This window comes from Bactrocera tryoni, unplaced genomic scaffold, assembly GCF_016617805.1.
Source record: "Bactrocera tryoni isolate S06 unplaced genomic scaffold, CSIRO_BtryS06_freeze2 scaffold_7, whole genome shotgun sequence".
Taxonomy (NCBI): Eukaryota; Metazoa; Arthropoda; class Insecta; order Diptera; family Tephritidae; genus Bactrocera; species Bactrocera tryoni.
This window is the reverse complement of record NW_024396366.1, coordinates 2450346-2475434: the sequence shown is the minus strand read 5'-3', so window position 1 is coordinate 2475434 and position 25089 is coordinate 2450346. Positions and strand designations below refer to the sequence as shown.

Below are 25089 nucleotides of genomic sequence, written 5' to 3'. Positions count from 1 at the left end.
TTCCTGATATGCGTGTTTCTAAACTTTCCGCATAAAACTTCAACAACACAAACCAGAAAAGGCTAAGTTTGAATGTAGCGGAACACCTTGTACTCCCGCAATTTGCAGAAGGACTTGCCTCTACTTTATATTAGTTGCACAGATCGTATCCCAGAGTTGAAACCATACATCCAAATGGTCTTTATTACTGCGATGTATAACAAAATTTGTTTGACAAGGCTAAGTATGGAATTTTTATTTAAAAGTTAGTTTAAATTTGCGCTTTTATTTACACGCTGGTTATTTTGATGCATATATGTACGTATGTTATCTGCAGGTTAGCCTTCTCTCCCAGTGGTGCCAAGATAAGCTAAACCATTTGCTTATGGAACTAAGATACGTTTTAATCGGCTGTCACATTTTTGGCCCTGGTGAAAATGTAACATGCTTTTGCACTTTTGTTCACTAACATTTATTCGCGAGTTGGGTAGCCATTTATTGACCAAAGCTAAATGCTTCTTTAGAATTCTTGACTCTCTAATGGGACATTCATTCCGGCATACTGGGGGTTGTCATCTGTAATAATCGGCGTGTATACATTACTATAAGATGGAATGTTGAGCCTAGTACACTCCCATGAGGTACACCAGCCCTTACCGGTCGTTCATCTGATATGAAATTAGCTACTATAACGGAAAGTTTCCTATTTTTAAAACGCTTTTATTAGTTTCACCTGTATGTATGTTAGTAACTTTTACTGGTCTGACTCTAACTTGAGTAAAAATTAAGATACTTTAATGAAACTTTCCACTTGTGTATATTCCTTTGCACCTAGGGGAGGTTAGTATTGCAGATGGGCATAATCGGACCACTGCCTCGCCTACGAAATATCATTACACGAAAACTTAGTAAGTGCTGTAACTAAGCCATAAATGAAGATATAGAACTGTCATTTGGCACAAATGATCGCACTAGCAAGTGGCACCAGTGAGTTAACCAATTTTGAAAAATTGTCGTGACTCCGCCCTCTCAAAGGTTTAATGTACATATCTCCCAAATAAGCTAAAATAACCAAATTCGCTCAAAACAAATCCTATATATCCATATTTCGATGAACTGTTTTATTTACAGTTTTTTATCTTAATGTGTAGGTTATTGATAGTTCTTTATATTTTATCTATTAAGGGGTTATATACAGAAAAAAGCGAGTTTTCCAGAACTATTTCTGCGAAAACAAAACAAATTAAAAAATATGTATAATATAAATATGTGTATATTTTTTATTTCTAATATTATTATTTTTTAATTTTGTTCTAAGGCATATTTAAACATTTTAGATACTTCATAAGTCTTAATTTTTTATGCCACTAAACATTACATCTGAATAGAGGTGGTACAATAGCTGGCGTACCCCGCTGACATTCATATCATTAGCTATAACTACCGCCCGTTAGTTTTATTTCCTCCAAGTTGGAAAAAAAGCGGAACAAATGGGTCTGGTAGTGAACGAGAGGACAAAAAAATATCTCCTGTCATCAAACAAACAGTCGTCCTACTTGTGAGTTGGCTCCCAGGTCACTGGTGACAGTCATATCTTCGAAGTCGTAGATGATTTCGTCTATTTTGGAACCATCATTAACACCAACAACGCAGTAGGGCAATTCACAATCTGGTGCAAATGGTCTTGCATATTTGCAATTGCAAATTCGCTGTACATTTTGCTGCTTTTACACTAACAAAATGAAAGACCATTTGCACCAGATTGTGAATTGCCCTAGTATAACTCTTGTTACTTCGGAGTAGACAATTGTAAAGGATGGACAAAGATGACATAGTTCAGCGAATTAAAAAGCAGCGGCTACGCTGGCTAGGTCATGTAGCCCGAATGGATGAAAACACTCCAGAGGAAGAGGGTGACCTCCACTCAGTTCGAAAGACCAGGTGGAGGAAGAACTGGCTTTGCTTGGACTCTCCAATTGGTAAACTCGGCTATAACCGCGTTAGCGGTGTGTACGCTAAATAAAGAAAAAGTCACATTACAATTTATATATCTTGGTTGACTATAAACTTATAAAACGCTTGCAATCTAAATAAATGTAGTAAAGAAGTGAATCAAATGAGAAATTTTCTCATATATTTTGTTTGTTTTATCGTGTACTACGGTCGCCAGTGTTCGATTTTTGACTAATAGAAAATACCATTTATTAACAATGTTAATATCATTTAAATTCTAATTTTCTTAATGAGTGTGTCAGTATGTTTGTGTTATTGGTGCGAACATTAAATTTTGTTTTAAAATTGGTAAAACTTTTACTGAAATTGATGAAACAATTTTATGGCGATGATTGCCTATTCCGTAGCAGAGTGTACGAGTGGTTTCAACGTTTTCAAAGTGGTCGTGAGTGCTGATTTGTTTTTATGATTCCAAAGGTTATGTCCACAAAGAATTTGTTCCACCCGACCAAAACGTTAATGCGGTATTCTAACTTGGAATTTTGAAGCGATTTGTGCGCCGTATTCGACGTGTTCGGCCCGAATATCGCGAAGATGAAAGTTGGCGTTTGTTGCACGATAATGCGCCGTCTCATCGATCGACGCTTTTGACAGATTATTTGACCAAAAATCACATTTTAACCATTAACCATTCCCCGTATTCACCTGATATGGCACCGTGCGACTTTTCCTTTTCGGAAAAATGCATTTGCCCATGAAAGGAAAGCGTTATGCAGACGTAGAGGCCATTCAAAAGGCTTGCAACGGCATACTGTCGGCCATACCGGTCAACGAGCTAAAACTCTCGTTCGACATGCTTTTGAACCGTGCAAAAAGCTGTATTGGGCCAGAAAGAGACTATTTTGAATAAAATAAATAGATTTTGCCGAAAAAAAAACCGTTTGTTCTGTTTTTTTTTTCAAAGTCCTGTTTACTTTGGAAAGCACCTTGTATTAATGTAATGTATGTAATTTTATATCTATGTAATTTTGGCTGTAAATCCCATTCCATATCTCTACACAAACAATTTTATCAATATTAGCGGACCCGACAATTTTGTCATTTTCACATAAAGTTATCAAAGTGTGAGCATGAGGCAAACCTATTCTAAATGTATATAAAAGGCTCAACTTTGCCACAAACTTCTTATTCGAAATGCCTAAAAGGAGATGATTCATTAGGATCAATATTACTTACAATCTCACGCCAATTCGGATTGAAAGTCATTGTAGCAAAAAGCGGTGGCTTACTGAAGTGGTGAACAATTGACATTGCATCTAAGTAATTTTGAAACATGTTTTACAGAAACCCAGTAAAGGATGAAATCAAAATCACTTTACGACCTAAGCGCTTATCTCCTACTTTATTAGTTTGCAAATAAACACTAATATTGTTATACATACTTGACCTCAAATTAACTTAATTCTGTCTTAAAAAATATAATTGACATCTTTCTATTCTTATATTAGGAATGTACTTCAAAAATAGTTTTTGGGATTTGTACAAAATGCTAAATTGTTCCCTGTATACCATTAGAGTATTGTTGAACGTTATGCGATATAATAGGTTGTCAAAAAAGTCGTGCGGTATTTTCGCTAGTTGGTGCTGAAAGCGCGTAGTACTAGTTTTATTCGTCGCATCGGGTCATTCTATACCTTTTTGCAAAGCCCATTTCACGTGCTAACACGTGTTTGATTGATTGTTGTTTCTTTTAAGTCGTTCGGGAGTTATAGCGTCGCAAACATGGAGCCAAATTAAGAGAAAATACGGCATATTTTACAGTATTACTACGATAAAGGCAAAAATGCATCTCAAGCCGCCAATAAAATTTGTGCAGTTTACGGTCCCGATACAGTTTCCATTTCCCCCGCACAACGATGGTTTCAACGTTTTCGTTCTGGTGTAGAGGTGGTCGAAGATGCGCCACGCTCCGGAAGGCCTGTCATCGAAAATTGCGATAAAATCGCTGAATTGGTCGAAAGAGACCGGCATAGTAGCAGCCGTAGCATCGGTCAAGAGCTGGGCATGAGTCATCAAAAATTCATTTCAATTTCAAAAAATGGGCCAACCAAAATCTCTATTTGGGAATAGTAAAGGATATGCCAATCGGTCCAAAGCAGAATCTAATACTTATAGATTCTTAACCACACCATTTATTTTTGAAAAAAACATATCCCCTTTCTCTCAAATGGTGGTTCATCATCTGCAGTCGTAAATTTAACAACATCAGTTCGAGTTACATCATTATATCTTCGTATATCTGTATCACGATTTATGGTGATTGCCATACAAATCTCGTCAGTGTATTGCATACTCTATCACAATGTTCCTTTATAGTACGAAATGAAAAAACAAATGGATTAGTTCCATCTCACTTCTACAAGTATGATTCATTAAAACAGCATCGCAAGTTTTATTTGATAGCTCTCGCTTTCTATATCGACAGCGTAAAAATACAACTAGGTATAATTTGGCGTACAACCAATTGCTGTGACCATTGGTCCTGGCTTAGCTAAACAATGCTTACAAACCAAGATCCAATATGAAAGGGATCAAAATTAGGTAAGTAGTAGTAATTACATTTTGAGTTTTACTCAATTGCAAATTTTCTCTATTTCTTTACCTGTAGTCTCCCTGTAAACGATTTAGAGTAAGGCATGATGAAACAGGTGTATGCGTGAGTTAAAAACCGTATTCCTTATAATAGTAACAAACATCAAAGCAACCTTTTGTTTCAGTAAACTGAATGCATCAAAACAACCTTAAGTTGGAACAATTGAAATGCACTATCACTATAACAAACAATCCTAAACAAACAACTATCAAAACAACCTTGAGTTTGAATACCACATCAGCCTTATCATAAAACAAAGCAAATGTTTTTAAGCAAACAATATATGTATGTATATGTAAACCAACCTAAACAAATAATATAATCTGTATCTAAACAAACTATCAACTAGTAATAAGTATCATACTATTAAGTATAAATAGAAGTAAGAACCATGTAATAAGAGCATTAATAAAGAGTACACATTTCGGTGCAGCTCAAAAATATATTTTTTTTACTCATTTTTAATTCTGGTAAAAATTAACTGAGGGCTCAACCGGGATTGCAAATTTATTTGCTATCCAAAAAGCCAGATTTTGTTCCGAAAGGAATAAATCAAAAAAAATCCACAGAAAGTAGGACTTCCAGATCTAAATGCCTGTAAAAAGAGCAGAAACAAATGGCAATGGATATAAAAATAAATCCTGTAACAGCGGACAGCGAAAATTCCTGAAAAAGTGGAACACGGTAAAAAAGTATAGGTCCTGAAATAGTGGATAATACTTTCACCAGGATTCGCAATAAACGCTGAAATAGCGGACAAAGTTGAATCCTGGAGAAGGTAAAACAAAAATACCACATTATCACCAAGAAAAGACATCATCAATGGGATCAATCTCAACAACGACAACCTCCATCGTGGACGTGGATCGACTTTGTCAAAGAAAAAGTTCAGCAATTCCAGTACTGAAAACAAGGCAAGCCAAAAAGGAAATGGGTGTTGAATTCTAGAAAATTAACGCTCATTAAAAACTAAATTATAAGGGAAAAGAAAGGATCATAAGAAACATGAAAAAATAATAATTTACTAGATAATATAAAAAGGTATTAATTATAAATGTAAAAAATTAATCAAACATATTCAATAATTAATTATACACGCCGACTTCAAGCCTAAATGTTTTGAAATGAGGGCATTTCATTTTAGCAGAGGGGAGAGTTAAGGAACGTTTAACAAACAAAAATCAAAACAACCTTGAGTTTGAAACAAAGCAAATGTATCTATGCAAACAATATATGTATATATAAACAAACCTAAACAAATAATATAGTCTGTGTCTAATTAAACTATCAACTACTTGGAGTAATAAGTATAAATAGAAGTAAGAACCATGTAATAAGTTAGTCTTAAGAGTATATGTAAATAAAGAGTACACATTTCGGTGCAGCTCAAAAATATAATATTTTGACTATTGCGGAGCATCGACGACACTACACTTCTAAAACAAATTTAATTAATTGAACGAATGAAAAAAGGAAAAAATAAACTCACCATTAATAAAGGAAGTAATGGGATATAGGAGGATGGAGCCATGAGCAGAAGTTCACGTAAGTGAGGAAAGTTTTCTAAATGCTATTCACTTGGTTGTGGCCAGAAACGATTATTTTACATATGGCTCAAGCAGCTCACAACTTCCGGTATTACACGAAGTATCCTCTAGGTAGCCGAAGCACATATGTTTGAAGGCGAGGTAAAGTGAGAAGGCGAAACATCCCCTCTCCAACGGGTGAGAGAACTTCTTTTCGATGATGACCGATGCAAACGTACATATTAAGGATTATGATCTAAGTGCATGCACCTAGAAAGTCAGGTCCCTTAATTGGGAAGGTGCCGCTGGCCAGCTGATTGAGGTTCTCGTAAAAATAAAAGCTGACAGCTCCGCCGTCCAAGGACAAGAACTCAGACGAATAGGTCCCTGTGGCATTTACGCGCGAATTCGGTATGGAATTCGTGATGGAAGAGATATAAGGGAACTGTGGGGCGGCATTTCAAACTCCTTACTCCTGCAAACGAGACCACTGGTTTTCGGAAAATGCAAAAGAACAGCTGGTACGATGAGGACTAAAACAAAAAGAGAGAGAGGCCAAGATACGTGAGGGCAAAGAGTTTGACAAAATCCGGCGATTAACAGAAGGTTTCAAGACCGGATCATAGTCTTGTAGAACCCCCAAAGGTGATCTAGTCACCGATGCCCAGAGCATACTTAAATTATGGAGGGAACACTTCTCCAGCCTGCTGAATGGCAGAGAACGCACAACGCGAAGGAGAAGGCGAACCTTGCCCATTGCCCGAACATGAAAAAGTTCGAATAGCAATTACCCGCCTGAAGAACAACACAGCGGCGGGAGCCGATGGATTACCGGCCGACCTATTCAAACACGGCGGCGAAGAACTGATAAGGAGCATGCATCAGCTTATTTGTAAAATATGGTCGGACGAAAGCATGCCCAACGATTGGAATTTAAGTGTGCTATGCCCAATCCATAAAAAGGGAGACCCCACAATCTGCGCCAACTACCGTGGGAAAAGCCTCCTCAACATCGCGTATAAGGTTCTATCGAGCGTATTGTGAATGATTAAAGCCCACTGTGGCTTTAGACCTGGAAAATCAACAACCGACCAGATATTCATCATGCGCCAAATCTTGGAAAAGACCCGTAAAAGGAGAATCGACACACACCACCTCTTCGTCGATTTCAAAGCTGCTTTCGACAGCACGAAAAGGAGCTGTCTTTATGCCGCGATGTCTGAATTTGGTATCCCCGCAAAACTAATACGGCTGTGTAAGCTGACGTTGAGCAACACGAAGAGCTCCGTCAGGATTGGGAAGGACCTCTCTGAGCCGTTCGATACCAAACCAGGTTTCAGACAAGGCGACTCCCTATCGTGCGACTTCTTCAACTTGATATTGATATCATCGGCCTCAACACCCGCGCCGTTAGTTCTGCTTTCTCCAGGCTGGACAAGGAAGCACAGAAAATGGGTCTGGCAGTAAACGAGGGCAAGACGAAATATCTCTTGTCATCAAACAAACAGTCGTCGCACTCGACTTGCTCTCACGTCACTGTTGACAGTCATAACTTTGAAGTTGTAGATAATTTCGTCTATCTTGGAACCAGCGTAAACACCACCAACAATGTCAGCCTAGAAATCCAACGCAGAATAACTCTTGCCAACAGGTGCTTCTTTTGACTGAGTAGGCAATTGAGAAACATAGTCCTCTCTCGACGAACAAAAACCAAACTCTATAAGTCACTCATAATTCCCGTCCTGCTATATGGTGCAGAGGCCTGGGTGATGACAACAACTGATGAGTCGTCGTTGCAAGTTTTCGAGAGAAAAGTTCTGCAAAAGATTTATGGTCCTTTGCGTGTTGGCCACGGCGAACATCGCATTCGATGAGACGATGAGCTGTACGAGATGTACGACGACATTGACATAGTTCAGCGAATTAAAAGACAGCGGCTACGCTGGCTAGGTCATGTTGTCCGGATGGATGAAAACACTCCAGCTCTGAAAGTATTCGACGCAATACCCGCCGGGGGAAGCAGAGGAAGAGGAAGACCTCCACTCCGTTGGAAGGACCAAGTGGAGAAGGACCTGGCTTCGCTTGGAATATCCAATTGGCACCACGAAAAGCGAAAAGAAGAAACGACTTGCGCGCTGTTGATAACTCGGCTATAATCGCGTAAGCGGTGTCTACGCCAATAAAGAAGAAGAAGAAGAAGAAGAATATTATAAGGAAACCTTTCCTTTACTAGCGCACGCTCCGAAGTACAGTCGCGGCGGAATAAAATCAGTCCTATTCCGGACACACCCTGTGTATTACCCCACTTTTTTTGTGTACGTCTTTGCATTTAAAATTTCCCGATGTAAATACTTATTTATTTATTTGAGTATACACATATGTATGTATACTATACAAATGTCACCAACAATAGTTTAATTTTGTATTTAAAATCATTATATATATGTATGTAGTATGTATATATGTATGTAGGAGTTGGAGTAATTCGTTGACCAAATTCACAAACTTTCGACATTAAACGATAGTATAAGTAGGTTGTCTTTATATATCGGGACCAATATTAATAATCGGAATTTCTTCATTTTTCTTTATCATAGGCATACTAAGATCCTTGTGAATGTTTTCATTTCGCATGTACCATGGTATCCACGTTATCGCTCTAAGTATTTTTGAGTGGCACCTGTGTATTATGTCAATGTTAGTTGCACTAGTCGTACCTCACTCACCGCTATATACGGATATAGTACAACTTTGTTGTTAAGGCTAAGTTAGAGTTTGTATTTAAAATAAAGTGCAATATATACTGTAGACAGGTATGAAATAAATTTACCATGTCACAATTTGATGTTTCAGATTTTCAATAAGTGATCAATTTTCTATTTTGCATAACTACCAAAAGCTATTTTTGCGGTTCATTGTTGCTCTTTATGTGGGAATAGAATGTTGCAATATGGAATATCTGTACTCGAATTATCTTCTTTTTTATGAATATGGATAACATCCACAACTGAAAATTGTGTACAGTATGTTTATGTTGATATGTATAGCACACCACATGTGGTTGTTTTCAAGTATACAATTCAATATTAAATAAATGTTATCTATGATATTTGATATGAGTTTCTAAAGCGGATAAATTTATGGTTTGTGTATACCCATTCAGTTTACAATTCCTATATGCATTTTCATTATTATTGTATGCGTATTGCATGTGTCTGTTTACTTATGTATGTATATATATGTATGTATCAACGCCAGTAAAGAAGAAGATATGTATCTTTGCATGTTCAATTTACATATGTATGTATGTACATTTTTGCCGAGGGAAAGAAAGTAATTATTTAAAATGGGTGGACTGTATGTGTTTCCTTATACTATGTTCGGACCGATATTGAAAACATTTTGAAAACATATTTGTGTGTTGTGGAATCTAAGTCGTTCGGACCGACAATGTGTGTTTTCGATGAGTTTTAACTGACAACTGTCAATACCGGCATTCTCTTGCTTTTGCAAGATTGCACAATGACACAAAATGCAAAAATCCTATACCGCAATATGCAAGGCCAAATGAGCACCCATTGCAGAGTCTAGTGATATATGACGGCACGAAAATAAACGTGGGGTTTGGTCTGACATATTTATAGCCATTGCAAATAATTTTCTGCATGTGTTTGTTGTTGTGCCGTTGCACCAAGAGGAAAATTCTGCAATTTCTGCACCGTGCAAAGTTTTGCAAGAGCAAGAGAATCCCCCTAATATGAGGATATCAAGCGACAGCTGTTTTTGTATATGGAATGTAAACAAATATCAAGTGACAATTTAGGGCCGGCAAAATATGTCTTCCAAAAACATCGATTAAACTAGAGCAGGCACCTATTATAATGAGTGGAATGTGAGTTTTCAAGTAGTTTTTAGCGAAAACTGCGTTTTCGTTTGACAGATTTTACATGGACGAAAACACAAGTTTTCGTGCGAAAACCAGTTTTTCCCACGAAAACATGTTTTCGTTGTCGGTCCGAACATAGTATTACATTTAAAATTTTGTAAATATTCTGCTCTGCACCGACTAAGTGGCATCTCTTGGCATCAACGCACATATGCTGCTTGATTATATCATATCTGTCGCAGATTTACCGAGCTTCACACAGAGTTTAATCGCGTACCTCTGCTCTAACGAACGCTGCATTTTCGGCTTGCAGCACTCACAGATACACGTCACGCGAAAATGTTTGTCCTGACTCTCCAGGTACACAACTGACCAGCTGCTTGTTCATTAGTTAGGAAGACCTTCTACCGAATCCAGTCGCTGCGCGATTTAATTTTTACATTAAGTAAAAATGAATCAAAAGAATATATTTTGAGCTGCACCGAAATGTGTACTCTTTATTTATACTCTTAAGAGTAACTTATTACATGGTACTTACTTCTATTTATACTAACTACTATGATACTTATTACTAGTTGATAGTTTGTTTAGATATAATACCATATATTATTTGTTTAGGTTTGTTTACATAAATTTTAGTGCTACTTATATTATTGAAATGCTGGTTGTTTACTAGTAAATAACTATTTGGGTTGTTATTGTTTGTTCTACTGATGGTGCACTTCTATTGTTCCAAGATAAGGTTGTTTTGATGATTTTTCTTTAATGTTGTTCGTTTACTGAAACATAAGGCTGTTTTGCCGTTTGTTTGTTTGGGATTGTTTGTTGTAGTGATAGTGCATTTCAATTGTTCCAACTCAGTGTTGTCTTGATGCATTCTGTTTACTGAAACAAAAGGTTGTTTTTATGTTTATTACTACAAGTATTATAAGGAACTCTCTTGTAGAACCCCCAGAGGTGATCTAGTGACTGATGCCCAGGGTATACTAAAATTATGGAGGAAACTTTTCCCCAGCCTGCTGAATGGCAAAGATAGCATAACACCTTGAGATGGTGAACACGATTCTTCAATCTATAACGATGGAGCAGGCGTTTAATTGCCCGACCATGAAGAAGTTCGAAAAGCAATTACACGTCGGAAGAACAAAAAAGCAGACTGGCCCGATGGATTGCCGGCCGACCTATTCAAACACGGCGGCGAAGAACTAATAAGGAGAATGCATCAGCTTCTTTGTAAAATATGGTCGGATGAAAGCATGCCCGACGATTAGAATTTAGATGTGCTCTGCCCAATCCACAAAAAAGGAGACTTCACACTCTGCGCCAACTACCGTGTGATAAGCCTCCTCAACAACGCATATAAGGTTCTATCGATCGTTTTGTGTGAAAAATTAAAGCCCACCGTCAACAAACTGATTAAAGCTGCTTTTGAAAACACGAAAATGAGCTACATTTATGCCGCGATAACTGAATTTTATTTCCCTTAAAACTAATACGGCTGTGTAAAGTGACGTTGAGCAATACCAAAAGCTCCGTCAGGAACGGGAAGAGCCATTCGATACCAAACGACAAAACAACCGCGCCGTTAGTTTTGATTTTTCCAAGTTGGATAAAAAAAAACGAAGCAAATGGGTCTGGTAGTGAACGAGAGGACAATAAAATATCTTCTGTCAGCAAACAAACAGTCGTCCCACTTGTGAGTTGGCTCCCAGGTCACTGGTGACAGTCATAACTTCGAAGTCGTAGATGATTTCGTCTATCTTGCAACGAGTAATAACAGCAAAAACAATGTCAGCCTCGAAATCCAACACAGAATAGCTCTTGCTAACATTTTCTGATTCGGACTGTGTAAGCCACTGAGAAGTGAAGTCCTCTCTCAACGAACAAAAACCAAACTCTATAAGTCACTCATTATTCCCGTCCTGCTGTATGGTGCAGAGGTATGGACGTTGACAACATCTGATGAGTCGACGTTACGAGTTTTCGAGAGAAAGGTTCTGCGGAAGATTTATGATCCTTTGCGCATTGGCAATATCGTATACCGAATTACCGAATCGATGGAACGACGACATATACGACGACATTGATATAGTATTGATAAAGTATTCAACGCAGTACCAGCCGGGGAAGGAAGAGGAAGACCTCCACTCCGTTGGAAAGACCAGGTGGAAAAGGACCTGGCTCCGCTTGGAATCTCCATTTTTGCGCGCAAGCGCTGTCTAAGCCGATTCAACCAACAACTTATCCTTGGAAAATAATGGTAAAAATTTAATATAACTATCAAACAATGTACTTGAAATATACCTAAAAATGTCTAATTCACCAAAATAAAATGAACGTTGTCAATGCAATTTTCGATAAAAGTTGTAACAAACCAAAAAGGAGAGGAAAAAATTCAATCACTAGATAAAATTGATACACACACCCAATGTATGTATTTGCAACTTATACGGAACATCGACGAAATGTACTTCTGTATACGACGGTGTTAAGTTTGACGCGCAAAGCAGAAATAACATCGATCAATGAAAGCGCGCCACCGAGCTTGTAATTGTTGCAGTCGCTAAATTTACCAGTGTTCGCGTTGACGAAATAACGTTATGCACGAAATTCGTACAGATATTCGCACCAGGTACGAGCATCTGTGTATTAAAAAACCGAAGGTTATTGACATTCGAAAAGAATCTTGTTATGATAACGGTACGTCTTACCATCAAAAGTATATAAAATCGATAGGCCGCAAATACCTAATATAAAGATTTTCGAACGCCCTGTTGATTTTATACCGCAGGTAATATGTGATATGTAAATAGTCTTATTTAAAATGAGTGAATCTCGGCGATAAAGTTTAATGTATTAATTTATTCTGCTTTTACTAGTTTTCAACCGTACCGTTATAAGGAGAGTGACCGAGGTTTTCTTCCAATTTCATCCATTTTCACACTGTCATTAGAAGTGTACATTGAACATTAAACTTAGTGGGCCACGCCCACTTTTTAAAAATTTTCTCACCACAGCTGTCTCGTGCTACTTCGATTCCCAGTGACAAACTACAGTTTTATATTAATGTGGTGCTTAGTTATGTCACTTTATGGGTTCTTGAACGAATTTAATGGACACAACTTTAGAGTACGTTTTTCACTATGTCAAGTCGTATCGGGTGATTTTTTAAGAGCTTGATAACTTTTTTTTTAAAAAAAACGCATAAAATTTGCAAAATCTCATCGGTTCTTTATTTGAAACGTTAGATTGGTTCATGACATTTACTTTTTGAAGATAATTTCATTTAAATGTTGACCGCGGCTGCGTCTTAGGTGGTCCATTCGGAAAGTCCAATTTTGGGCAACTTTTTCGAGCATTTCGGCCGGAATAGCCCGAATTTCTTCGGAAATGTTGTCTTCCAAAGCTGGAATAGTTGCTGGCTTATTTCTGTAGACTTTAGACTTGACGTGACAGTCTATCCATTGCTTTTAAACACGTAGGTAAAGACACAAAAATTACACGTGAACAAATTCAATCAGAGGAGTATATAAATCATTGTATAGAAAGCAACTTGGCTTTTATACGTTGTATCCCTAACTCGACTTGGTATTGGGCTGAAAGAAAGAGAGACTTATTCGCAATGATCAGACAACTCGGAAAACCCACGTTATTCCTAACTATGAGTGCTAATGAAGTTGGTTGGCCCTCATTATTACAATTATTATATAAATTGAAGAATAATGGAGCAGAAGTTACAGAACAAGATTTTCAGGAACTCCAGAAAGAAAAGAGCACACTCATCAATGAAGATGCTGTAACATGTGCCATCTACTTTAATAAGCTCATCAATGTTATAATGAACGTACTTCAGTCCAAAAAGTCTTCTCCTTTCGGGAAATATCGTGTTGTTCATTATTTTAAAAGAATTGAATTCCAGCATCGTGGGAGCCCCCATGCACACATTCTGCTATGGCTTCAGAATGCTCCAGCGGATCCAGTAGGTGCTGACCGACTAAAAGCTATTGAACTAGTTGATACATTGATATCAGTGGCCACTTCAGAATCGTCGGGGAACATCAAACTACGGACACATAAGCACACATTCACATGTTACAAAAAAATAGCTGCGAACGCTCATCAAAAATGCAGATTTGAAGCTATACTGACACCAATGCAGAAAAAAGAACCAGGATTCCACACGTATAAACAACATTAAAACACGATAAGAACAAACTTAGAGAACAATGACTATGCTGATATTGATAGTTTCTATCAGGGAAATGGAATACTATCAGATGATTACTACATGAATGTGCTTCGAGCTGGCATCAATTGTCCCAGAGTATTTCTTAAACGTCAACCCATGGAAAAGTGGCATAATCCATTCAACCTATTCATTTTCAATATTTTGAAATCAAACATGGATGTGCAATTTATCACCGAAGAATACTCATGTGCTGCATACGTAGTGGAATACGTCAATAAAACGAACCGTGGAATTAGCAATCACCAACGTAACATCACTGAAATAATGGATGAACATCCAGAGTTCGATATTGTCGAAATTACTAGGAAAATGAGCTATGAGCTATGAGCATGCTAAATACTGTCGAAATTACCAGTCAGGAAGCTGCATGGTACCTTCTGCGTTAACCGATGTCAAAGTCTTCTTCGGTTGTTACCTATATTTATCGAAAGACAAAGAATTCGAAAAACTCAGAAAGAACTCAATGAAATGGATGCTGATGATGATGCAACAAACATATGGAAAGAAAATTGGTTTGACAAGTACGAAAAGAGACCTGAAGAGCTAGAAGATGTCAATTTGGCCCAGTTTGTTGCTCATTACACAGTGAATAATCAGGGGAATTGCACACGAAAGAAAGGACCTCGGATTATTCGGTACAGAAACTACGACATGGCTGATGTATACTCCATTCCGAGACGAAGAAAATGAAATTCTTGCAGAAACTAAATTCATACAGATTTACGACGACAACGAAATTTTGATTTTGGAGCGACATAAAGAATTCTCATCGAATTTAGATATCCAGAAAACCATCGAGATATGCCGAGAGTTGTGTCGTGAAGATGAATTAAATCAAGATGATGATGCTGAAGAAGACAACGTAGGTCGCCTTTTTCCTGAAGCAAATCCTTTTCAAGAATTGTATAACGCTGACCACATAATGAACGACGATCTGCGGTTAGCAACACTAAACAAACTGGGTGCTATCGCAAAGAAGAGGGATAATTTAATGTCTAATGAACAATTTTATGAACTAATGAAAATGGCCAATCAGAGGCAGAAGGCACTCCTGATGCATGTGATTGCTAATCTCCTCTCATCAAACCGATCAGCACTCCAAGTTTTTTTCACTGGGCCAGCAGGATGTGGGAAGACATTCCTCATTAGACTCCTCATGGAAATTTACTAGAATTTACTACTTCACAGATAATGTTGGTTTTTGCAATGCTTACATAGCATGTACATTGCATTGAAAATATCCCTTTCCAAACTATTACCATTATCAATTGAAGTGGCTCAACAGTACAGAATGCTCTTCAAATACGTCCAAGTTATACTCATCGATGATTTCAGTATGGTAGGAGCGGAATTGCTGTCTCAAATTGACGCACGGTTGAAACAAATAACAGGAAATTTTCAACATAATTTTGGAGGAATGGATATCATTTTCATAGGTGATTTGCGTCAGTTACCTCCAGTGCGTGCTACACCCATCTATCAAGCAACAAAACGACGCATAGCAGCACCAACACTTTGGCGTGACTTGAAGTTCTATGAATTGGATAAAGTCATGGGACAAGCGAATGCTGATTTTTCCTCTTTATTAACTAAAATTGGAAATGGCGAAGAATTGGATCAAGAACAGATACACCTAATCGAATCTCGTTTTTATACAAGAGAGGAAGCAGATCGTCTTTGTCCACATGGAATTCGGCTATATTTGACAAGTAATGCTGTAAACGAATACAATTTGACAATTCTTAATTCTGCAGAGAATAAAACAGTCTCAATAGCTACTGATGTATTCACCGGCTGCCATAATGCTGTGCAACAATCATTTGTACGACAAAAATTGCATAAAAAACGGTAATAGACACTGGAGGTCTGCCCTACGATATAATACTGGTGTTAGATAAATGGTATATAATAACAACCAATCTGGATGTCTCGGATGGTTTAGCAAACGGCGCAGTTGGTAAACTAGTTCATATCGAAACTGATGAGGCAGGGGCAGTAACTCGTGTGTGGCTGGAATTTCCAGATTCACCAAAGACGGGGCAGAAGATCCGGAGAAAAGCTGCTGCGTTCATCCAAGCAAACAACATCAGCCACACGGCAGTTCCCATTGCACGAAGAACTTCTACGATATATTTGAACAATAATAAAACGATTTTCGTCAAAAGAAATCATCTGCCATTGGTATCAGCGTGTGCTATTACTATCCACAAGTCTCAAGGTGGTACGTTTAATCAAATCGTCTATAATTACGAAAAGACACATTCACAACAACTCCTTTACATAGCCTTGTCCCGTGTCACAAGTATACAGGGATTGTACATCGTTGCGAAGGATGGAAAGAACAAATTTTATCATGGACGGAAAAAAGCTCAATCAATGGACAAGCTACAATCAGAATTTAGAAGATTATCAACAAATCCATTGATAACTTTGACTGACATTCTCCGAGAGTTCATCAGCAGACCAGGCTTATCAATAACAACCCTCAATTGCCAAAGTTTAGAAGCTCATAGCGGAGATTTGAATGATCCGGTGATTCTACGGTCTAATATATTGATACTTTCAGAGACGTGGAACGAAAACGATCAAGAAATTGATGTTCCCAATTTTAATTGTGTCGTACAGTTCAAAAGACATAATGTGAGAGCATGGGGTGGCGTAATACTTTGCAATACTGCTCATGGAACGAACATCATGACACCCAATATGGACCTGTACTTGAAACAACTAGAATCGCTTTCAATTGGGTTGTCATCTGTTGGAGAAATATGTGCAGCTGAATGTCGCACAGAAAGCGGACAGCGGATTATGCTTATAGCACTCTATATTTCACGAAATCAGAAGATGGCGAAAATAATAGAGTTTATTCACCTTCACTTGCTGCCGTATACTCCAGTGGGGGCTGCAGAAGTTGGAGTAGAGCTGGACAAAATACCTATGATTCTAGGTGGAGATTTTAATGTTAATTTTGCTTCAGAGGATTCCAAGCCATTAATTCAGTTCTTGCAACAGAAATTGTCATTGGAAATGAACAATTCACCAATTGAATCGACTACACGCCATGGTACCACGATCGATGCAGTTTTCTCACGTTACATCGAAAATTTGGAGTCAAGAGTCTTCATTACCTATTTTAGTTACCACAAACCTATCATTTCGTTCATGAAGAGTCTACCAGAGAATGAAGGTGAAGCTGATTGAGATTTAATTCATCATATTTATACTAATATTATTGTATCTTGAAAAAAGTATAATTATTATGATGAATAAATTAATATTTACTATCAAGAAGTGTTTGACACGTGATTAAAATGATTCCTCTCCCTCTAAACATAGAAAATTAAATAATCCTTGCCGATCCAATCATACAGTTTCACTTCTATCGCGTGTCTTCATGACACGCCTATTTTTTTTTTTTGTTAAATGAAGCTTTAAATCTCACCTTTCAAACACCGTGTGGTATGACACAATGTGATTGGTAGCACTAGAGATATACGACTGCAACGACATCTATTGACAAAATACATTTTCGACTACCCAATATTACCAAGATTTTCGATCCATATGATTGGTGATTGTATGTGAGGTACCTTAATGAAACCTGGGGAACATTTTGTAATACGAGTCATGATAATAGTTAATAGATAAAATAGGGTCAATACTTCCATATACTGCGTTTTCCTTTTCTAATAAAGTTTATACCTAATACGTCGATCAGTGTATGAGTTACGTAGAATAGATGTATATATAAAACTTCTTAGGTTTCGATCCTCTGGTGACGTTTTACATCTTAAGGTATTTCCTGGCTTTAGTTCTTGCTAATTGCAAGAATATAAAATGTTTGGTTGCACCCGAACTTGGCCTTTCTTACTTACTTTTGTATAACTTCCAAATAAAATGTAATTGAAAGAGACTTCAATTAATTTCATTTCTTTTTACATTCAGCAATACATCAGAAATTAGGATCGTACGTAGACTTTTGTCGCCTCAATATATTTTTATAAGATATCAAATTTGCTCGATTTCGTCGAATAATGAATAGTGAAAATATTATTTTTGCAAAATTGTTTAACATAAAGTTTTTTCAACACCTGAAAGTATTTCGGGTCCTTGGTCATTGCAAATTGATAGATGCTAGCATCGCTATTCATAGTTTTGGTAACAAAATCGTGCTTACTTAATGCTAATTACTTACTTTTATGATGAAAACATTACCTAGAAAACTTTACTCGATAATTTCACTCATTAAAAATTTATTTTAGGGTGGAATCTAGTGTTGGTGTTCCAGTTTATAAAACTCATATGAAATTAACCATTATAAACGTTAGCAGTGGCGATGATGGCATTTACAAATGTGTGGCCAAAAACCCACGTGGAGAAACCGATGGTGTCATTCGGCTGTACGGTAAGTTTAAATTAACTGTTGCCCACAAATATGGCAAGATTTGCGAACTGAAATATGGGTTTGGTGTTACAGAGTTTGTCCGGAAAGTAATAGGACTGATTTTTTTCCGCCGCGACTGTATTTCGGAGCATGCGCGCACAGACTGGATTCGGTAGAGGGCGTTCCTATCTAGGACAAACATTTTCGCGCGACGTGTTTCTGTGAGTGGAGCAACCCAAAAATGCAGCGTTCGTTAGAGCAGAGGTACGTGATTAAATTCTGTGGGAAACTCGGTAAATCTGCGACAGAGACAATTATATGATAAATACAATCAAATCAGGCTTCAGTTCATTTTGGAGGGCCGGGAAAAATGTCGCTTATGAGTGAGCAAATCCAAAGTGAAAACGATGCGCATTGTTTTTTGACATCAAAGGTATCATCCACCATGAATTTCCTTCTCCTGGGCAAACCGTCAAAGTCAAGTTTTACGTGGAAGTTCTCAAGAGATTCAAACGAAGGGCCGATTGTAAGTTGCACCACATCAACGCCCAAGCTCACACCGCCTTTCTTGTGAACAGCTACCTAACCAAAGCCGGCATCCCAACGGTTTCGCAGCCGGGCACCCCAGATGTGCCACCCCCCGGACTTTTTTTGTTTCCTTGCTTGAAAAGGCCGATGCAGGCAAACATTTTGAGACGACAGAGGGGATCCAAGCAACATGCACTTCGGCTCTCAAGGCTATTCCGGAGAATGCCTTCCATTACGCCTTCAATGCTTGGCGGCGCTGCATCGACTCAGAAAGAGCATATTTTGAAAGTTTTTAAAGAATTGTAACTATTGGTTCAATAAATTTTTTTAAATCAACTCAGTTCTATTACTTTCCGAACAAACTCTGTATAATGTACCATATTATAACAGAACTATTTCACTCGCATTAAGTAAATTAATATATAATTTTAATTGCCCAACAATGTTTAGCACAAACATAGATTTACGTATTTCCTATACACATATGTATATAGTTTCATATCCACCAACCACATCACCTCCTGGACCTTTTTCTACTGAAATTCGTTGGGATGTATTTTTCGGGCACGGTAGTGAGACATCACGATCAAGTTATGGCAGTTATGGTCAGGACAAAAGTAAGTCTATTGTCGGATTTACCAAATCTAAATATTTAAATTATAGTATATACATACATAAATATATGTTTAAATATTAAAATATTTAAAAGGGTAAATCATTCATGCAAGTCTAAGTACTTCATGTATAAAGTCACTTTTGACGCCTTACATATCAGGTAATAAAAACAAGAGTTCCCTATAGGAATACAAAATCGAAGAGGAATCTTTAATGACCCTATGCAATTAAAAGTTTTTAATTTCTCTTTTTTATTCTAGGTACACGTTTTCTATCCAATCTAAATGAAATCGGCTTATCAGAACGAAAATCATTTGCTGATAAAACGAAGGGCGGCCCAGGAGCAAGTAGCACCGATGCAGCCCACGATGACAAGGTTCGTCTAAATGGTGAAGCACTCTCAAAAGTATTGGCCAATAAACTAATGTGGATTGCTATTCTTATAGTATTAAGGCTATGTTTATGAGGACATAACATCACCAGCTCCAATGGTCAATACCGAAGCATGAGTTTATTAAACATATACCATATATCTACATTCATATATCATATAAGCATCTAAAATATGTAATGTATGTAACGCTTTCGTAGCACATATTACTCTCCAAATGCCTTCATGCTCGTTCTCTTAAATCATACTTCGCGATCGCATGACCATATAAATATATATATACATATATGTATATCAATATATACAATATAGATACGAATATATAAGTTAAATAATGTTGTAAATTATGACCCTTATACAGATATTTTTAATAAATAATCAAATGCTAGAACCACAGGTAAACTAATTTAGAGCAGAAATAATTAGTACGGCGTTTAATGCGCTTATGTTGCCTTTTAGCAAAAGAAAAATATCATTAGGCGAAAATGCCTAAAAGTGCTCCAGGAGAAGCAACATATCCCTTAGATGAGATTAATGCTTAGCGATATATGTATATATACATATAAATATAAAGAAATATATGCAAATAAATATATCTATAATTAAAAATGAATAAAAAATAAATCTATTACACATACACATACTATACACTATGTAATGTAGATGATTTAAAGAACATACTTATATCCTGAATAAGAAAACATATACATACATACTTATGTTTATTGTTAGTACTTTGTTTGACCTTAATAATCACAAATGGAAAAAAATCAGGTAATATGCTTTTATCTTCAATAGCTCTAACAATAAAGTTTAGTGGATTCTCAACAAAGTAAAAGTTAAGAAAATATATAATAACAAGTAAGGAAAGGCCAAGCTCGGGTGCAACCAAACATTTTATATTTTTGTAACTTGCCAGAATCAAAGCCAGGGAAATACTTTAAGGTGGATCAAACTACGTCAAGTGGTCCACGAAAATTTCAAAAAATAACGGATTTTGAAAATGAGCAGGTAATTAGAAAAGGGACCAGACGCATACCCTGAGATATAAATATTTCGTAAAAATTTTGTTTTTTGTTAAGGTTATGGAAAGTTGAAATTTAGAGCATGATAAAATTGTAAAATTATTTTCTCATAAGCTACTCGGTATAAATCGGTGAAATTTTGTGAAGAAAAATAAAAATGTTTGTGCTTCATTATAGATATTTTTGTACGATCCATTTGTTTAAATAATAATATTTCAGAGATTAATCGGTTTCAAATTTCGTGAAAATATCTTATTAAATAAAAACCAACACAAGAACTTCATCAATCCCGGCAAATGAGCAGATTCTTTCAGAGAAAAGAACGTGAACAAAATTTCAAATCGATGGAAAATCTCAAAAACTGAGGGACTAGTTCGCGTATATAACAGACGCTCACACCGACGTGGCTAAATCTACTCAGCTCGTCACGCCGATTATTTATATTACAAACTTCGTGGTAAATTTAACTTAATGGAATTCAATGGATAATATAAAATTTATCGCAATTTGCAAGCATCCAAATATAAGTAATATTTCCTAGTATTGGTATATTTTATAACAAACAAATAAGGAAGTTTGAGTCTAACGAAACATACAAGGTGTGTTCCAAAGTAAACAGGACTTAAAAAAAAAAAAACAGAACAAATGGTTTTTCGGCAAAATCAATTTTTTTTATTCAAAATAGTCTCCTTCTGCTTCAATACCGCTTTTTGAACGGTCCAAAAGCATGTCGAACGAGCGTTTTAGCTCGTTGGCCGGTATGGCCACCAGTATGCCGATGCAAGCCTTTTGAATGGTCTCTACATCTGCATAACGCTTTCCTTTCATGGGCAAATGCATTTTTCCGAAAAGGAAGAAGTCAAACGGTGCCATATTAGATGAATACTGGGAGTGGTTAATGGTGAAAATGTGATTTTTGGTCAAATAATCGGTCACAAGCGTCGATCGATTCTGAGCAATTTTTAGTAGTCAGTCAATTTGTGCGGAACAAATCATGCACACACCTTTCGTAAGACCAAATGTTCGGTCAAAATGCGATAATTTGATGTTTTGGAGATGCTCAATTCCATTTCCATGAATTTCAATGGTGATTTTGGCGGATTTTTGACGAATTCACGCTCAGTTTCGATGGAATTTCCGGTGATCACGGATTTTGATTGGCCCACGACTACTTTGAAAACGTTGAAACCACTCGTGCACTCTGCTACGGGATAGGCAATCATCGCCATAAATTTGTTTCATCAATTGAATCGTTTCGGTAAAAGTTTTCCAAATTTTAAAACAAATGTAGGCTCTTTGTTCGAAGCTCATTTTCGCACCGATAACACAAACGTACTGACACTTAAAACGCAATAACTTCACTTCCAAGCAATGAAATGTCATGAAATTTTCACTGGACAATCGATAAAGGTAGAAGATTCTAACGCACCAGTCGACATATAGATGGCGCCACCAGAGGGCTCTAGATTCAAAAAGTCCCATTTATTTTGAAACGCACCTTGTATTACGTATTAAAGTCAGGTGGAATGTTGGAAATCACTAAACAGACTATATTGGAGATAAGGAAAGGATTTGGGCCTTATTCTGGTATATCGATTCGAAAATGTATTCTATTCGAAATCCGGATCTCTCTTATAATTAGAGCGGATAAGTGATTAGAATTTGGATAATTAATACTTAAAAGCATGTTTCAAAAATTTTGAATTTTATGGTTAATTTACAACGCCGAAGGAAAAGAAATCGTTTCGTGAATTCCTACGTCGAATGGTAAATCAGTTTCCGGGAGTATTTAGGTCGGATCGCTCTGTACGGTTCTACACATTTTGTAATTGCTTTATTACGGTTACAAAAATATTTAATGTGAATACCTTGCAACGCTAAAACATAAAAAAGCTGCAGGGAAGCGAAAACGCTCACAAGTACAAGTACCTTCTGACGGAATGTCAGCCACAATATAGAAGCACAATTGCTACAGAACTTTGTGAAACGTTCCTCGAAGCGAATATACCGTTGTACAGATGAGTAATCCAGGTGTTAAATTTTTTTTTTCGGAAATATACAACTATCAAATGCCCTGTGAGTCACAGCTGCAGCAGAATTACGTGCCTTTTCTGTACAACAAAGTCTTAACTGAGCTAAAAACAAAAGCTGTAGAAGAGACTCAGAGCAACGACTGGGCACGAACTTTATTTTCGGAGTATTGACGACTGATTTTCATAATCGAACAAAAAGTCAAATTGCTAATTCGTATACTATCTATTTCTACCAATTTCAATGCAAGTATTCAGTATAATAAATATGCTGGCTGCTGTTAAGGCCCTTGGAGACGATCAAATTACCACGTCAAGCATTGCATATGTGTTAGTGATGCTCCTTCGAATTTTGCCCGAGTTAATTTTTACCAGAAGTAACAATGAGTATATCCCAATGAAAAGCGACAAACAGCCTCGGATGAGAAACCCCTCTTTTGATGACGACCATGGCAAACGAAATAAGGACAACGATATCAGGGCATGCACCTGGAATGTCCGGTCCTTTAATTGGGAAGGTGCCGCTGCCCAGCTGGTTGATGTCCTCGTGAAAATAAAGGCTGACATCACCGCCGTCCAAGAAATGCGATGGACGGGACAATGACAGAGACGAGTAGGTCCTTGTGACATTTACTACAGTGGCCATATAAAGGAGCGCAAGTTCGGTGTGGGATTCGTGGTGGGAGAGAGACTCCGTCGCCGAGTACTATCATTCACTCCGGTGAATGAACGTCTAGCCACAATCCGCATCAAAGCGAAGTTCTTCAACATATCGCTGATCTGCGCCCACGCTCCGACGGATGAGAAGGACGATGTGACCAAAGATGCCTTTTATGAGTGCTTGGAACGCACTTATGAAAGATGCCCCGCCACGATGTCAAAATCGTGCTTGGCGACTTTAACGCCAGGGTGTGCAAAGAAGGTATCTTTGGCACTACGGTCGGTAAATTCAGCCTCCACGACGAAACATCCCCAAATGGGTTGAGGCTGATTGACTTCGCCGGGGCCCGAAATATGGTTATCTGTAGTACTAGATTCCAGCATAAAAAGATTCATCAAGCCACCTGGCTGTCTCCGGATCGAAAAACCACCAACCAGATCGATCACGTTGTGATAGATGGAAGACACGTCTCCAGTGTTTTAGATGTGCGTGCGCTCCGAGGTGCTAACATCGACTCGGACCACTATCTTGTTGCAGCCAAGATTCGCACCCGCCTCTGTGCAGCAAAAAACGCACGCCATCAAACACAAGGAAGGTTCGACGTCGAGAAGCTGCAATTACAACAGACAGCCGAACGATTTTCTACTCGGCTTGCACTCCTGCCCTCTGAGAGAACTCGTCAACAACTCGGTATAAGGGAACTGTGGGACGGCATTTCAAACTCCTTACGTACAGCTGCAACCGAAACCATTGGTTTTCGGAAAGTGCAAAAGAACAGCTGGTACGATGAAGAGTGCAGTGTCGCAGCGGAGAGAAAACAGGCTGCCTACCTCGCAACGTTACGATCGACCACTACACGTGCGGGATGGGATAGATACCGAGAATTGAAGAGGGAAGCGAGACGCATCTGCAGACAGAAAAAGAAAGAGGCCGAAATGCGTGAGTATGAAGAGCTTGATAAGCTGGCCGATAGGGGTAATGCTCGAAAATTCTACGAAAAAATGCGGCGGCTTACAGAAGGTTTCAAGACCGGAGCATACTCTTGTAGAACCCCCAAAGGTGATCTAGTGACCGATGCCTAGAGCATACTTAAATTATGGAGGGAACACTTCTCCAGCCTGCTGAATGGCAGTGAACGCACAACGCCAGGAGAAGGCGAACCCGATTCCCCAATCGATGACGATGGAGCAGACGTTCCACTACCCGACC

The 25089-nt window shown here is 37.8% G+C and overlaps 1 protein-coding gene across 1 annotated transcript in view; it reads left to right on the top strand.

The window, feature by feature from the left end:
• Window positions 1–20571, top strand: part of LOC120781641 (lachesin-like) — a 97372-nt gene extending 76801 nt beyond the window's left edge. The window contains exons 5-7 of the mRNA XM_040113872.1: window positions 18509–18651; window positions 19653–19775; window positions 20034–20571. Of these exons, the coding sequence (XP_039969806.1) occupies window positions 18509–18651; window positions 19653–19775; window positions 20034–20239 (472 nt within the window). The 3' untranslated portion in view covers window positions 20240–20571. The remainder of the gene's footprint in view (window positions 1–18508; window positions 18652–19652; window positions 19776–20033) is intronic.
• Window positions 20572–25089: the final 4518 nt, after the last annotated feature.